This window comes from Mchenga conophoros, linkage group LG12 (assembly GCF_057382185.1).
Source record: "Mchenga conophoros isolate Kocher_MC1m ecotype Shallow Benthic linkage group LG12, M_conophoros_male_GT1.1, whole genome shotgun sequence".
Classification (NCBI taxonomy): Eukaryota; Metazoa; Chordata; class Actinopteri; order Cichliformes; family Cichlidae; genus Mchenga; species Mchenga conophoros.
Window position 1 is genome coordinate 6,555,064 of NC_140537.1, and position 17,386 is coordinate 6,572,449.

General features: G+C 43.4%; 1 protein-coding gene across 2 annotated transcripts in view; it reads right to left on the reverse strand.

The window, feature by feature from the left end:
* Positions 1 to 657: 657 nt before the first annotated feature.
* The window catches only part of specc1la (sperm antigen with calponin homology and coiled-coil domains 1-like a), a 26,897-nt gene continuing 10,168 nt past the window's right edge, over positions 658 to 17,386 (reverse strand). The window contains exons 2-17 of one of the 2 annotated variants that reach the window (XR_014894598.1): positions 16,273 to 16,429; positions 16,042 to 16,180; positions 13,956 to 15,577; positions 13,376 to 13,583; positions 13,112 to 13,185; positions 11,861 to 12,036; positions 11,390 to 11,553; positions 10,949 to 11,076; positions 9,865 to 9,955; positions 9,232 to 9,321; positions 8,632 to 8,791; positions 8,233 to 8,335; positions 6,299 to 6,415; positions 6,151 to 6,210; positions 3,692 to 4,281; positions 658 to 3,402 (exon numbers count right to left, since the gene is read on the reverse strand). Coding sequence is in view for 1 of the 2 variants with exons in the window: in XM_085293504.1 (XP_085149630.1) it covers positions 4,192 to 4,281; positions 6,151 to 6,210; positions 6,299 to 6,415; positions 8,233 to 8,335; positions 8,632 to 8,791; positions 9,232 to 9,321; positions 9,865 to 9,955; positions 10,949 to 11,076; positions 11,390 to 11,553; positions 11,861 to 12,036; positions 13,112 to 13,185; positions 13,376 to 13,583; positions 13,956 to 15,577; positions 16,042 to 16,180; positions 16,273 to 16,392 (3,342 nt within the window). In the remaining variant the exon portion in view is untranslated. Of the gene's footprint in view, positions 4,282 to 6,150; positions 6,211 to 6,298; positions 6,416 to 8,232; positions 8,336 to 8,631; positions 8,792 to 9,231; positions 9,322 to 9,864; positions 9,956 to 10,948; positions 11,077 to 11,389; positions 11,554 to 11,860; positions 12,037 to 13,111; positions 13,186 to 13,375; positions 13,584 to 13,955; positions 15,578 to 16,041; positions 16,181 to 16,272; positions 16,430 to 17,386 lie in introns of both variants that reach the window. The other variant, XM_085293504.1, reaches the window with a different exon arrangement.

A 17,386-nucleotide genomic window follows, 5' to 3' on the forward strand; every position in this document is an offset into this window, starting at 1 on the left:
GTCATCCAGCCTTTTATCCTTAACAAGGTCGGGAGTGGGGGCGATGGGGCACCTGGAGCATATCGCAGCAGTCACAGGGCAAAAGGCAGGGTGAGAGACAACCACTTGCACTCACTCCTATGGCCAATTAACCTAACCCCACTAAATGCATGTCTTTGGTCTGTGGGAGAAGCCATAGCACCCACAGAGAACCCATGCAAACATGGGAGAACATGCCAACTACACACAGAAAGGCCTGCGCCAGTTGTTGGAGTCAAACTCAGGACCTTCTGGCTGTGAGGCAACAGAGCTAACCACCATGCCACCATCCTGCACTGTTTTGATCATTTGATCTGAAAAGAAGCCAGCGCAACAGAAGGACAAACAAGTAGTTCATATCCGTGTGTGTGTGGTGAACTATAATGAATGAGACGATCTGAAAGCCACACTGGATTATGTCCTACTTTATGTTTGTTATGTGGTACCTGATTTTTGTCCTTTAACTAAAGACATTTGCACCACAGAACGATGCAGCAAACGTATAAACTGGTGCAAGAGAAGCAGAATGCAGGAAATAAGGTTTCTGATGCTCATCATTTCCTGGGGAAGGAACATCTTCTCCACCACCCCCACCTCCCCAAGCCCAGCCCACGGCTGAAAAAGGACAACAAACATGGCTGTTCAAATGGTCCTTTATAACTACGAGAGAAAAAACAAAGCAAAACCAGAACGCTTTTTTATTTCTTACAACTGATTATCATCATAGTGTGCACTTAATACTGTAGCTTAGTCCCTTTATACACACACGCATACATACACACATTTATTCAATCAGCTTTCACTTAGCTGAGGGACTGTTTCAGCACTGCATGTAGTGTGATCAGGAAAGTAAATCCACTTCAACGACAATCTGCATCAGACTGTAAAATGTGGTATTATTATTAAAACAATACGAAAAAAGGCAACATGGAAACAAAAAGACAAATTAAAGCATGTTCAGTGAAATTCTCAGAGCATTTTCAAGTAAACAAAGAAAAATACAAGTAGCATGATGTAGTGGACCCACTAAAGACATAAAGCTCTCTTCACATCCTCTTTAAGGGCCTTTTTCTAAAGGACCAAACAACGTCGTCCATCGCGGCTGCATCATGTGGCGGTGGAATGCGCGCCCTAGCTTTTGCTGGCCGTCTGGTCTCTCCTCAGCAGGCTGGGCTCGGCGGTCATCAATCACCACACGTCAGCACACGCTGGACGTTGTAAAAAAGAAACGGTCCCAAGATCACTAAAGCGTGATCAAAACACATTCCACTTTCAGGATCGCGAGGCTTCGAATCTCCTTTGCGCCTCTCGTTCCTGTCGGGAGCAATAAAACACATGGGCCAGCGGTGGAATCAGGCAGAGCACAATGTTTTTTTTAAAAGAAAACTAACAAAAGGCTGCTAATCCTCAGCGTCTCGCCATCAGCAAAGAGCCTCTGCCTTCAAAAGTCATTAAATAACTCAGTCTCACTCCATCTCGTACACAAACAGTCGATGTGACGGGCTCGTGTGCTCACTTCAGATCACTGGATGTCCACCGCTGTTTTACACACAGTAGCAACGAGCTTTTGGCAAACGGCTCGCTTCGAAATCAACACAGAAAAATGTCGTTTCTAATGCAGCTATTGATACCAGCTGGCAGCTCTACGCACCACAGTCACCTTAACCGGAGACACGAAGAGGAAAGTCCAACATCAGCTTCAAAAACAAAAAGATTCACAGCCATCGCTCATGATCAGCGTTTCTCGAGAGGCACCAACATGAAAGAGAGGGTTTTTCCACAAAACCACGTCCGCACTGTGAAACTGGTCTGGAAATACGGCTGCAGCTTAAAAATGTCACATTTTCAGTCTGAGAAATATCTGCTGAACTATTAAGGCAGGATATTATTGTGGAATACATTAAAAAAAAAAAAAGCTTATCTCAGTGCAGCTATTCAAAGTGTGTGTGTTATAAATCGATAAACATGTAAGACAACGTTAGCACTGACTTCACTATAATGCACTACGCAAATAAATAGAGTGAACTTGGTATGTTGAGGCACACAGCAGTCAGACAGCGTGACAGTAATGGTGCAGACTGAAGTTAGAGTTATTACATGGCATCGTGCTCCACAGTATTTCCTTAGTAATGCTTGGTCATATTATCAACTTTATTTACACCGCAAAAGCACAAAATCACCAAAACATTTTGCATATTGCAAAATGGATTACCTAATAATTTGTGTATAATTAAAATAAACGGCCTTGCAACATTTCTGGACGTTAAAGGAAGAGTTTAAAATCTTGTGTAACATATGCGTTTGGTTTCTTGCTACGAGTTTGATCTTAATATGTCTGATTCCCCCCTTAAAGGTCACACGTTGTGCACCATTCATGTGCTTATTTGATTACCTTTTGGAAGTCCAGTTCTAGCCACCTGCAGGTGCAAATATATAAATTCACCATAGACCTCGATTGTACACAGAAAGCAAACATCTGCATCGAAACATCCAGATTTTCACATCTGGGACACTCGGGGACAAAGCAATAAAGGGAGGTGCGGGTGCTTGTTGCTTTTTTTGACACATAGTTGTGCACCTTGATTTTGAACTCTTGACTCGAGGAAGGCAAGTGTTAACCACTACCATTTTCTTCTACAAGATGAAATTTAACTTAAAGGGTCACTGATTTGACACAGTACAGGAGGTCCTGTTTGCATCGCACACACAAACATCCAAGTAGTCAGAACAGAATTTCCAGGGAAAGCTCTAAAAATAGCAGCTGAAGGCAGTCTAAAGGTGCAGAAGGAGGTGACCTTGAAGGGTAAGGCGTTTGCTTTTCACAGACAGTTCACAGAACTTTTGATCACACTTTACAGATCAGAGCCAACTGAGGTTTTCATGTCTGGTTACTGGCAAGAAAGCAGCAAAACGCATCACTGAAAACATCCACCTGCTGCTTTAACTGAAGCACTGCTTTGGCCTAAAATAAATTTTTAAAAAAGCTCATGAAAGTGTCTAGTCTTGCTTCCTAAAACCAGAGCCTGGCATGAAATCTACAGCTGAGTCCATTATCTAAGGTTCTAGTTTTCTAGTTACTCATAGCTTGATTATGATGAAATGTGTGCTGTATGTGCCCAATGAACGAAGTGCACGACGGCAACTCCAGGCCTATAAAATACAAACACGTTATATAGTTCTTCAAATGAATATTAGTCTAAAGTCTTGGATCTATTACAGAAAACCTATCATAGTGTGTTAGTGCGGCTTAACAACAGAAAAGTGCAGCAGAGTTGTAGAACAAAGTGCACACCTGTCCTTGAAAGCAGTCAGTCGTGATCAGCATCAATGAATGAATGAATCTGAAACTAGTTTGGCAACTCCTCAAATCCTCAGCTTTACAAACTGGAGAAGAAGAAGAAAAAAAGAGCTTGTTTTCTGGTCTCCTGCATCAAAACTCACACAGGCACTTTATCCGTTGTATGAGAGGCATCTGTTATCGCACTGCAACATCTGGAAGACTTGGAGTAAAATCCTGCATCTGTCTCAAGTCTGACCAAAGGGAATTTACAAAGTTTTAGGGGGAAATTCCAACATGACTAACCTTTGGTTTCTTATAATGTAGAAACTGAACATTTACGGGGGGAAACATCCAGTAATTATTCCCCATCAAGAAGAAAAGCCTATGACAAACCTTATGCTGCAAAGCAGAGTGTTTAAAGTCAGATTTGATGGAATTCCCCTTGAACAAACTACAACCTGGAGAATGGGTGCAGAGCGGAGAAACGTATGCAAGACCAATCCAGATAGAAGGCACTGAGACTTGGCTTCTTTTTCACGCTGCTACTTCAGGCATGAATTGGAGGAAAAGATGAACCACAGGTATTCACATCCTGTCCTTCTCATGGCTTTCTAGTATAATGGTAAACAAACAGGCAAGCCCCTGGACTACAACTCCACACAAGGGTCTCCTTAGCTGCAGTGTGAGGATGTGGCACTTGTCCAGCAAAGTCCTGGTCTGCAGTTAGTGTTGTTAAATAGCGTGGACACACTTGCAAGCATGACAGTGCTGCTGTGATGCATGGGGAGGGAGTAAGGAAGAGTTGACCGTGCAGTTGGATTGTTGCTGAGAGCTCATGACGGTCAGTGTGGCTCTGATTGTGCTGCAGGAGAAGGGCGAGGGAGACGGTGAAGTCAGGTCTCAAAGTACTTGTAGATGGCTGTAACGTAAGTCATGACACTTTGCCAGTCTGGCCTCTCTGTGTGCACCATCTCATTAATGTCCTGGAAAAGACAAACAGACACTTTAGACACTACATATTTTATATGATGTTTTTCACTTCATTAAAGGGCGTTATTTATAATTTATCAATAATGATTATGGTTAAACACAACCAAGTCGTCTTGATAATAAGAGTTGCCAACTCCAGCTGTAACAGCAGTAAGTAAACCCTGAGTGAAGCATTTGATTTATGATATGTACCTACTGATGAACAAGGCCGTATAGCATTGGAGAGGATCCTGTATAATATTTACATTTTCAACCCATTCAAATAAACTTCCAGATGAGTTTGACATTCTGGGAAACTCCTTAGACTTGAACATAATCATGTTCAATGTGAGTCTACAGCTAGCACCTGGTCAGCATGCTTTCAGTTAGCATAAAGGAAAAACAGCTAACCTGGCTCTGTGGAATGGTAACAAAATCTACCTGTAAGCACCTCCAGATCTCACTGACCAACACGTTTCATCTCATTTGTGTAATCTCAAGCATCACCCTGAAGAACGAAGTCAAAAGCCATGCACCATAACTTCCTGATAAGCTGTCTCTAAAGCTAATATAACTACAAACACTACATTTAAAACACAACCCAGACATTTAAAATTGTATTAAGGGTAAAGTTAAGCATGATTACAGCTGGTCTAACAGGTGGCTGCTGTCACAGCTCTCTGCAAGGCTTCTCCTCAGCTCATTCAAGTCACTGCTGGACCTCCTAATCATGCCCGAGCCCCTCTGCAGCATTTTCAGGGGAGCTATCTGACAAACAGCACGAGGGTGATCACCTTAACACGCTATTTAAAAAGCTGGTAGCAGTCTATAGATAGCAGTGATAATTTCATTCTTTAATAACCTTTGTAATAGTTTTTGTCAACAACCTTTTTTTGTGGAACAAGACTATATCTAAGATGAAATGTACTGACAAGATGAAAATAGAAGAAAAAAAAAAATCCAATCAGAGCCTATTAAGTTGTATACAAAGGCGGGACGAGTCTGGAATCAATCCAATCAGAAGTAATCTCCTTGTGCTGTAAAGCTTAGTAGCGCATATTTGATCTTTGTGACAAAATATCAGTTCTTGGGAGGAAAAGAAGAGCAGATATGGACACATTTCGCAATTTGATGTCATGGGTGCTTAGTGAAGCGAGGTGAGCAACTCTCCCTGTTAAAAACAGGACAAACTTTATACTCTATATTTTAGAGATTACGAACTAAATCAGAATGTTCTGTCAAAATTATCACTGATAACCAACCTAGCTGGTATTGGTTGCCAGTCTGCAATAGATAGCAATGCAGTAAGTCTTGGTTATTATGTCTGTTTTTTTATATATACAGTCTTTGCTTAACTGGTAAAAAGAATCAGAGAGTCTGTGACAGACGAAGTGAGGTTGACAGAGAACCAGTATACACTAAAAAAGAAGAAGGAAGGCTTTGTAGATTCATATTAAGACCATTCCTTTTCAAGTAACCTTACCTTACGTTGACTTTTCATTGAGCCAACATGGTGTAGCAGTTAGAAATCCATGTTGGCTAAAGCCGCACATTGTTTAAACGCATGTACGCTTGTACTAACTTAGGACGCTGTCCAAATTTGAAATAAAAGTCAGTGTATAGCTCAGATCTGTGATGATAGATGCACAAGCAGCTGAGTGAAGTTTATGAGGTTAAAAGCAGAACTATAAACGGATCACAATTAGAAAGCAGACTGCAGGTTAACTCCAGCCAGAGATCACAACAAGCAATCTGTGCGAGCTTGGCTGCCGTATTGAAAAGCAATGAAAAGTATATTCTCTATGCCATCCGTTCTAAATTTGTGTCAGGATTTTTGCTGTATTTTATCTTCATTCCTGGGGTTTTATTTTAATGAAGCTTACCAAAGTGCATTTGATGCCCACGCTCTCTGCGGCCTGGAAAGCTAAGGTGAAGTTTCTCCTCTGATGAAAAGAAGCCACAGTTTAAGTCACATGTAATGAAACCTGATGATTAAAAGAAGTTTGAGCTTTTCTTCCGAACGTCACTTGCCTTCTCCTGGCTGGTGAGCTCCTGGTACGGGATGTGTGCGGGCAGGTAGGTGTGGAGCACGGCGCAGAAGGCCAGGCCATCGTTCCAGCTGCTGCTGAAGTTGGTAATATCAATGTTCTTTAAAAAAGAAAAAAAAGAAAAAACACAACACAAAGGTGATGCATTTAAACTTTGATCATACTCGACAGAACATTTACAATCCAGACCACAAATCAATAGGAAGCTATTTTCTGGGTAAGGTGTCAAACATGACTGTACAACATTTCATCCTTTGGACCTTTACATCATGAACGTCACCGCCAGACGGCCGATCTCCACATCGTTTCAGACAACACTATTGCTCATAATCAATTCTGCTTTCACGGAACCATTTAAAATGATTTATCTGCTCGATCTGATGACGGTCCTGGGATTTTATATGAAGTGTCAACACTACTCATCCATATCATATCATATCTATCATCTTTTCCACTATCAGCTGCCATCTGACCTTTAAAATCAAAAGATTTACAGCATCCTGCAAACAACCACTTAAATTATATCCTCAAATATCTTTAATGTCATAACTATAATCTACACCATATGCAGTGATGCAGAGAGAGCACTGTGTTTATCAGAAAACTACATCACAGGATATACTAAATGTTGCCCACTTCCTGGTGAAGACCTAAGATGCCATGGTAACTATACCTTAGATCAAATAAAAAGGGTTGGGGTGATGGCAGAGGACTCTTGGCACATCTGTTTATTGCTGCTTAAATCACTCTGAGGTCGTCACTGGATTTATCTTTATTTTTTTTAACCATAGCTTTAAAGAGCCTGCGGTGAAATTAACAAGTGAGACCTACGCAGAGCAGTCAGTCTGCAGCAGCATGTAAAGGGTACTGCAAAGTTAAAGGGTGTAAAGGGAGACAAAGAGTTCATCCCAACTCAGGAGTTAAAGTTGTGACATTATTTACCTTTCTCTACAATGAGGTATCGCTGCCCGTGGCAGAGTGCACCACTGCATCTACCTATGAACGAGGAAATGATGCCGCCTTCATGTTTTTCATTTTATCTCGCTGATAACAGTTTACTGTGCAATCTTAGCACCACATTAGACCTGCATCATGTTACTGCTTATGCACACCCTCCGCTGATTCTTCTCATTAAAAGCATTCAACTAGCATCTGCAAACATGTTTCCACAGTGTGAGTAGGTTGTTTTTAACACTCATTTGGAGGATCACGTCCACCCCCTGATCATGCTAAGAAACTTTATACACAGAATCGGAACACAAAGATCGCAAACACACAAAATTCCAGCTTCATCTTTTTATTCTTGGACTCAACTAGAATAGCTTTCCATCACTGACAGTTCAATACAATCCTTATTTAGCTTCTACTGGGCTGTGTGCAGCCCCTCAGTTCATCCTCTATCTGATTGAAAAAAGCCACTTTAACTCCCATCTGACTAACAGCTCCTGACAAATAAAAGGTACTCAGAGTAATCTGAAACCTAAGCTTTTGGCTCACATACATCATTAACAGTACATACGCTGACCTCATTACATTAAACATGGGCCAATATGAGCCATTGCTACAGAAAGTTTAGTGCTAAAACCTTTAACTATTAGAATTGCAAAGGCAGTAATTTTCCACAAGGCAACATGTCAGAATGGTTGTGCAAGAAGCCTCAAGCGGAGATGAGGAGTGGGCTTCAGAGGTCTGGTGATCTCATTTCTTTCTAACTCCACACCCCCACGTTCTATTTTCAAACTTGAACTCAGCCTTTAGATTGTATGCAGCTCCCTCTAGAGATGCAGAAGCACTTTATATACTCTTTGTCACATAGAGTGTACGACTACAGCTGCACTTTACCTGTAACTTTTGAAACACCTCAGTCAGCATGTACAGTTGCTTTTTATCATGGGGACACTGACAGAAGAGAGCTACCTGATAGCCCTCAGTCTTCTTCTGGCACCACTTCAGCAAAGCATTCCTCTTAGAGCCTCCGTACTCTCTGGCCAGTGCTGACAGCGGGTCCTTTCTCTCCTCTCTGTAACAGAAACAGAGGAAAAGCACAAGCAATCAGTTTTAAGACATTTTCCACACCAAAAAGGCAACAGATTACAAGTTCATCTGATTTACTTAATGAGTAAAGAAAAGCCATCATGAGCTGGGCTATGGAAAAAAAATAAAAAAATAAAATAAATAAAATAAACACAAAAAAGGGATCAAGAAACATGAGATTAAAATCACTGACAAGAATGGAAACAGACAATGTTTTTTAAGTGCCAATGTGAGCACATTAGAAACACATCAGAGGTGAATCAGTGGATCAACATGTGGTACCTTAAGCGGCTGCGGGCTGTGGGAGTGATGGAGGCGGTTGGGGAGGAGGAGGACAGAGAGAGTGGGGAGGAGGCAGCACTCATCGCCATCAGGGAAGATGACGAAGACCCCTCCGAGGCTGACATGTCCCTCTTAATCTCCTCACTGCTCCGGCGGGTCACTGTTTAAGTCACGGGAGAGGAAATCAAACTCAGCTTTTCGTACTGAACTACTGACCGAGTTAATAATAATAATAATAATAATAATAATAATAATAATAATGGATTGGATTTATATAGCGCTTTTCAAGGCACCCAAAGCGCTTTACAATGCCACTATTCATTCACTCTCACATTCACACACTGGTGGAGGCAGCTACGGTTTTAGCCACACCTGGGGCAGACTGACAGAAGCGAGGCTGCCATATCGCGCCATCGGCCCCTCTGGCCAACACCAGTAGGCAAGTAGGGTAAAGTGTCTTGCCCAGGGACACAACGACCTGGACAGAGAGCCCAGGGATCGAACCGGCGACCTTCCGGTTACAGATGCGATTCCCAACACCCTGAGCCACGGTCGAGTTACTTCATAATTAGTTCATAAAACATAGCCAGCATCTCTAACCTGAGATCGCCTTGGAGGAGTCAATGTTGGAGACCCTCTGGAGGGCAGATGGAGGTCGGCTAGCTGAGGTTCCCCTGAGAAGGTGCTCGGCTGTAAACATCACAGTAAACACATACAGAACAATTTACTCTATGAGCAACTTCCTCTGAAATGAGATGTCATGGTGGGGGCAGAGGTCAGTAGAAAGCCACATTCCAGTCCCTCCGAGTTCAGGGAATACCGACGCACAAGGCCGACACACTCACCAAGAAAACAATAAATCAGTGAAGAATAAATGGACGACTGAAGGCTATGGCCAAGACTGCACGTTCACATGAAACACTTGAACTCATTAGTGTTGAGAATGAACCGAGCAAACCAAGCACTCATTATTTCCTGCTTATCATCCTCTACACATACAGGAAACCTGCTAAGGTCCAGGCCTCTGAGAAAAACAGTCCCTCCATATACCCTGAGAGAGGGGACAGCCCATTAATCCTATTAATCACTGTGACAAAGGACTGAAATATTATATGGGTAATCCTCATGAACAGGACAATATTCTGCATGTTTATATGCGTACACCCAGCAGCTATGAAAAGCAACAGTTCCTACATAAAGAAACAGATTTATTTTTTTATGTAGAATATGTACCTGGCATGGAGATGTCTGTGTAGCTGGGCCTCTTATCACTCAAAGAGGAGAGCGGCTTGGCTGATGACATTGACCCAGTTATGGAGTGTCTCTGAAACAGCAGAAAAACACCTTTTATTGCACAGTTAAAAAAAAAAAAAAAAAAATCTGAATGCAGTGATTTGTAAAACAGTAGGCGGAGCTTCACTTCTGTAATGTTATCTGAGCTAAAAGCACAACACAAAGTCACGCTGATATCATTGGAGAGTGTCACATGATCAAGTATAAGAGCCTGCAATACTATGTGAAAAGGAGAAGAACCCAAAAATCCCCACCACTCAAACCCTTTAGAAGCCCAATGCTTAAAATGTACAGTGTTGTGCAAAAGTCTTGAGCTATCCCTCATTTCTTTAAATTTTTTGGTGTGACCACCTTAATAATTCAAGCCTGGACTGTTCACAGTCCAGGCCAAACTGAAAGTTTTTTTTTATAGTTAGTTTCTTCTTCAGGACGCTGGTAAGATCCACAACACCATCACTGGCTCAAATGCAGCTCCAACTCATTTCAAAGCCTCTTCCGTGTTTTACAAATGGCTGTAGACACTCACTGTTGTCTCCTGAACCTGCTCTACATACTGACAATTTAACTAAAAATTTAAAACTTGAATCCGTGAGACCTGTTACCACTGATTTTCAGTCCTCAGGTTTTCCTTATAAATTTCCTTTATTAAGAACAGCTTCTTGACAGACAAGGCTTCAGTGAACAGTAGATGCTTCAGCTGAAGGGCCAGATCTCTCAGGTCCTGTGTCAGGTCTTTGCTGGACCTTTTCCTATTTCTAAATGACATGAGTTTCAGATACTGTTCACCTGATGTACATGTTTTTTGTAGGACTGCCTGTTCTTCTGAAAGACCTTCAGAAATTATTTTTGAAGGTGCTCAAGACTACTTTAAAAGGATTCATTATGGCACCTTGGAAGAAGCATAAGCATGTGCTCAATGAGGAATATAATTTTTGACCTTGCACTAGTGTGAAATAGTATGTAAAGCAGTAAGCTAATAAGGGACAAAAATGCTAACATGTTAATTAAAAACCTTTTCCAGTACCTGCATGGGTGAAACAGCAGCTGCTGGGGGCGTCTTCATGGGACTGGGGCTGAGGGGGGTTCGAGGTAACGGAGCAGCCGGAGCTGTTGGAGGTGTTGGAGCCACAGAGGCACCATTTGACGTTGGACCTGAGATATAAAGAAGCAAAGGTTCACATCCAGTCATATAAAGTTTAGTTGGGACCTTCTTCAGCAAGCAGACAAGCCTGATATGTCAGGAGTCCTGTCTGCAGTAAATCAATAAAAATGCTGAAAATGTATTGAGAATATATTGTTGGGGGGTAAGACTTAAATTTATGTCACTTGTCTTAGTCAGACTGGTGACTCTTGACAAAAAACTAACTAACAATATGGGCTCTCTTTGGTGAGGGAATTTGGGAAAAAAAATACAACAAAAGCAGCAGTGAAGGTCTAAAAATCTAAAACAAAGACAGTGTTGTACCTTGTGAGGCACTATCGAAGCTCTTGATGAGTGTTTTGACGGTGGGTGAGGGCTCCGAGGAGGTGGAGGATCGCCTGCTGAGACCCATCCCCTGTCTGAGAGCAGCTAGGTCCCTCTCCACTGCATTCATGTAGTTATACACTCTGCCTCTCTCCTCATCCTGCCTGGAAAACACAAAGCACTCCACTGAGCATGTGCACTCAGAGCACCTGTGGTGTCAGTTTTGACATTATCAATGCAAAAATGCCTCTGCTCAGTAATTTACCGAGATAGAAAACAGAATGTGTAATTCACAACTTATTTTTGTTTTTAATTCAACTTTGGATTTAGCACAAGCCCTGCTACTGAGCATCTAGTATCAAATTTAATGAAAATATGAAATATCCCAGTTTTTTCTCCTAAAACTAAATAAAAAAATAAATTAGGAGCTGACTATTGCAGCTCTTCCACGCGTCTCTCTGTGGGTCTTACTTGCGACTCTTGACTTCGTCCAGCTCCTTGCTCAGCTTCTCGTTCTTCTCCTGTGCTTCCTGAAGTCGGCGCCGCAGGTCACCAATCTCCTCCTGTGCTTCCGACTTGATGTCATTAGCAATGACGACAGCGGTCTGCAGATCAGCCTGGAACTGACGCCACTCCATTGACTCCTCCTGCACGCGCACACACACGCGCACACACACACACACACACACACACACACACACACACGTAATGATAAAAACAGCTGAACATTGTTTATGCTCATAACAGCAGACCCCTCAGCAGTATTTTATCAATACTGTATTTAGCAGTATGGATAAATTCTTTTGGCCACCAGAGGGCAGTTTTTCCTATTTGTAATGACAGACTTTCCTTATGACAGAAACATTAGCATTCATTTAAAATCAGGCCTTCATGAATTCCCCTTTGCGCTCCGTTTAGGTTTCCATCAGCTCCTAAAGGAAATATCTGCGCTTCTAAAAATGCCCCGCTTTGTTTACCAGTTAGTTGTTACGTTTTCTATCTGCTTTTTTGTGTCAAAATATCAGGGGATTCTGCAGCAAACCTTTTGAAAATTCCACAGTGATGGAAAAATTTTGGTTTGTGGAGCTAGAAGTCATAATACTGCATTTATTTAGTATCCAGATTTTATACAAAGTACTGTCTTAAAACCTAGTTTTTGTTCCTTCTAGTATAATTTGACCTTTACTTGCTCATAATCAAACAGCCTCAATCCACACTCTTTCACAAACGTGTGCACGTTCACATTCTGTGTGGCTGACTTTGCAACAGCATGTTTCGATTTTGTATCCCAGAACTCCTGTGACAGAAGATAAAAGTTATGGCTGCTGTGATTACATTCCAGAGTTGCAAAAGTCCTTCCTGAAAGCACCACTGACTGCTGGACAATACTTTTTATTTGATAAGACTTCAAAACTCATTGTTCTGGTGCTACAGCTGTGCTTCCTGGATCATATTTCACCATCTTGGCCGGCTGACAATGAGACTGGGGGATTTTTATGGCTTCATCTGACATGGTCAGTAGAGAGAGGAACAAAATATGGGAAAGGGGAAGGGAATGATATACAGCAAAAAATGGTCCAGCGCTACGTGTGACTCCCCAGGTCACTTCATGGGTGCCTCGTGTTGTTTGCACCCGAGCTGCGTGGCTATCAAGATTTTTAGGCTGTTGGATGTCAGCAGTTTTTAAAAGATGAGCACCTTTCAGTACGAATGTCCACTTACTCTCAGCCTGCGGTGAAGAATCTTAATCTCTCTCTCCATGTCGTGCTTCTGGTCCTGCAGCTTCTTCACAGAGTCTGAAATCAGAAGGCAATGTTTGGTGATGCTATCATTAAAGAACGCACTGATTCAAAAGCAGACGTCCTTTTCATATCAGAATCTCTAAGGCAAGCTGATGAGCATGCTCACATTGTTCTACTACTTGATAAAAGTTGGCCTTCAGCACAAGCGTCCACTCGAGTTAGAGTGTGTCTGCAGCCCACTTACTTTCCAAATCTGTGATAATGAGATTGTCGTGGAGTTTCAGAGCTCGGTGCTGCTCCACCTCATCCTCCAGTTCAAAGATGGTTTCCTTCATGTCAGCGATCTCTGTGTCCTTCTCCTGCAGCTCCATGCGCTGCTTCTCCAGTGCACGATCCTGCTCAGCCATTTGCTGCTGCGCCTGCTCCTGGAAGTCTCTGTATTCACTGTCCAGCTGCGCACAAACAATTAAAGTATACTTCATTTAATTAGACAGTAGACAAGACATTAGGTAAAAACTGACTGCAATAAATCTTCACAATAACCTGCCTGCTATTATAACTACACATCTGTGCAGTTAGCTCTGTATAGTCTTTGAGAATGTGTACCATTCCTTGCTAAAGGCTGACTCTGGAGAGCTGGTGATACTAAATTTGTGATATCTGAGACACTGATGGACGGGCAGTAATAAAGCTGTAATTTTCATAACCCAAAAACTGAGAGTTGTTGCACCCTAGATTAAAGTAAAGACATTTAGGTCAAACGCCTCAATTTAGCTTCTATTTGCGTGAAGATCTCATGTTCCACTCACTGTCCTTGAACTAACCTTCCTGAAAGTCTCCTGCAGCCGGCTGAGTTCGCCGTGGGCCTGTTCCATCTCCTCCTGCATCTTTGCAGCTTTGGCCTCAGCCTCCTCTTTCCCCAGCCGAACACCTTCCAGCAGCTGACAGATGTCATTTTTGTCCCCCGCAGTGTGCAGAGAGTACAACTCGGCCACTCTCTGCCTCTCTTGATCCAGCTGGGCTCGGCAGCGGCTCAGCTCCGCCTGGTCGTTGCTCACGGCTGCTTTGTACTCTTCCAGTGTGGCCGCCATGGCAGCTCGATCCTGCCTCTCCGAATCCAGGAGGCGCTCCATCTGTTGGTTCCTCTCCTTCAGCACTCCCATCATCTCCTGAGCTTCAGCATTGTCCTGCTCAGCCATCTTTAACGTGTTGGATAGGTGCTGTTGCACCCCCAGTAGCTGCTCTCTCTCAAAGCGGGCATTATCCGCCAGATCTGCGTAACGCTGCTCCAGCTCCATGTAGCGCCCACTCTTGATGTCCTCCTCCAGCACGTAGGATATATGATGCTCTTCGAGGAGCGAGCGCAGGTATTCAATCTGGCGGCCGTAGAGCTCCAGCTTGTCGCTCTGCTGGCACAAGGAGTCCATGAGGATGACTTTCTCCTCTCCGAGCCGCTCGTTCTCTCCATTCAGCTCCTGTGTGATCTGCTGCAGGTCAGCCAGTTCCTGCAGTGTCGCCTGAAGCTCCTCAGCTGTGCTGTGCTGATTCTCCTCCATCTGTTGGATGCGCTCCGTCAGACAGGCTACTGACACCTCACTGGCATTGCCACTGCTACCCCTCCGTGAACGCTCCCTGCTAGGTGCACACTCTGACTCAGATGATGAGGAAGCTCCAGATGGGGCGTCCAGAGCATCGTCACTGGAGGTGACAGCTTGGTAGACCTCACTTGACTCACTATCCAGGTTGTCTGCCGAGCCTCCATGCTGGTGTCCTGTGAGAAGATCCTCCAATGAGCCAGGGGCAGAGCCTTCCACTGAGGAGGTCATAGTACCTGTGCCACCACCATCGCTGTGCCCACTGCCTGCAGCCAGTTCTGGACTCAGGGAGGAGTAGTTGAACAGCTTGTCAGAGCCATCCAGCCTCTGCTCCAGGGAGAATCCCAGAGCATTCAGCCGATCTTTCAGCATGCGGTTCTCGCTCTTCAGCAGGTTGAGCTCCTCTCTGATGGCTTGATTCTGCTCTTGTAAGAGAATCAGAGTGGACTCCACATCAGCGGCCGTGATGGCTGAAACCTGGGGCTTCTCTTCCTCCCCAGCTTCTTCCTCCTGTGGCACCTCCTTCCCACCAAGGCCGAGTTGGGCCCTCATGTCCCTCAGCTCGCTGCGAAGGTGAAGGATTTCCACGTCTTTGCTCTTGGCCAAACCAAGAAGGTCTTTGACTTTGGCTTCCAGAGCCACTTTATCATTAATCTGGCCATCTGACTTAGACTTGCTCATACGGCCCTCGGACTCTGCCAGGATCTGGCGGCGAGAGCGCTTTCCTGAGGCCACATCCCCAGCTACAGTCCCTGATGCAAGTTGCTTTTTAGCAGTGGATGACCGAAGGCGGTCTCGTAATGAACTTGGCTCCTTGGAAGTGGATGATGATGCACGTTTGGATGAAGTACCTACAAGAAAAAGTGGATTTCTTTTATCCTGGTGAAGTAACACTGAAAAAATAATTTTTACAGCTTATCTGAGAATATGAAGAGCTCAGTTTAGCAATGTTTTTGTCTCATTCTTTTTCTTTTTTTGCTAGTAGACAATTCCCATGCTCTTATTTTGACAACTAAGCTGCCGCTAACCAGCAGCTGCTGTTGTGATGATCTTCACTATCATTGTGCTGCTTGGGTCTCTCGCTCATGTCCCAACATCATCATTTTGGTGCCTCAAGGCACCTCCTATTGTAAGGTAAAGACCTTACAATAATACAGAGAAAAGGCCAACAATTAGATGAGCAATCCCTTGGCAACAGTGAGGAAGAAAACCTCCCCTTTAACATTAAGAAATCTCCGGCAGAAGCAGGCTCCAGGAGGAGCAGCTCCAGCCACGAATACATTCCAAACCTGTGGGATACATTTTTTTGAGATACCTGAAGTTGTCTTTGGCTTGCTGTCTAAGTTGCTAGCGCTTGTGCCAACAGACGTAGTCCTCTTGGTCTTAGTGACGGCACTACTTGATGAAGGATTCCCTCCAGCCATAGCCGCTAAGAGGTCATCATTGCTTTTAACCTGAAAGAAGAAAAAGTCAACACGCTCACAGAAAAATTAATGAAATCAGAAACCTTCAGGTGCTACACGCTCCATCACTTGATGAATTTTACCTTAGACAGAGGAGCAACGGTGGTGCTTTTGGCTGGGGGCTTTCCGCCGGTAGTCACGGCCTCTGACTTTCCTCGATCGGCGCTCCCCTTACTCACCGCTGGCCGGACCGTCTTCTTCATAGTGAGCTCTCTGATGCTGAAACATTTACGGCTCAATCTGTACACAAAAAGGAAAGGAGACAGAAGAAAGGTAATGTGCGTCAGCCTCCAGAGCAATAGCTCCAGTTTTCCATGGAAGAAGAATTCTTTCCACAGAGACAATTCCCTGAACTCTTAAGAAAAAAAACTGGGACCACATCAAATAGCTGAGCACTTCTCGAAACCTCTGCCTGAGCTCAGAAATTTATTCAATACAGCCGGTGTTTGGGAGCTAATTTTGCTTTTTTTTATTTTATTTTTTTTTATTTGTGAAGCCTACAATGATTAGTTTCTGGTGGATTGTTAGTTTTCTGCATATTTAAAAAATATCCCGTGTATACTGTACACCCCCAGATTCAGGAATGCAGAATAAATACTGACTTAATGGCCTCTAAAGGGCAGCCTCCACTAGATGGCTGTCATGTGTTTGTAATTGTTCTCTCAGTTAGGACTTTTAGCTGCAACAATGATACCAGAATAAGTGGCCGCTGTTGGGGGCGTATGTGCAAAGAATGTGGCTTTGCAGTCTTGGCCTCAGCACAAACAAACAGGAGGTAGGGAAAGCATCTTGCTATCATCGCAAAGAACATTCAGCAGGACCAAAAAAGGAAAACGAGATTCCACCTCCCACAGATCAACCGAAAGCTCAAATATCCGGCATATCATGAGAGGCAAAAAAAAAACAAAAAAAAAAAAAAAAAAAAACCCAACACCACAAAAAACCCAAAGTAATACATTTCACCTTGAGCTGCTAAGACATGACTTAGTGCCATTCTAATGTGAGCCACACATATACCAGTTCACAATCCTTGCTGCTTTATTTAAACAACCTGACAAACCAGAAAAGATTCCTAATGACGATTTAATCTAGGCTCCTGAACATACTTACATAGTGACAGACCAAATTAGTAACAGATGACACAACTATACTCTCTCCAACAAATGAAGAGCTTTTTACCTCTCACCAACAATGTGC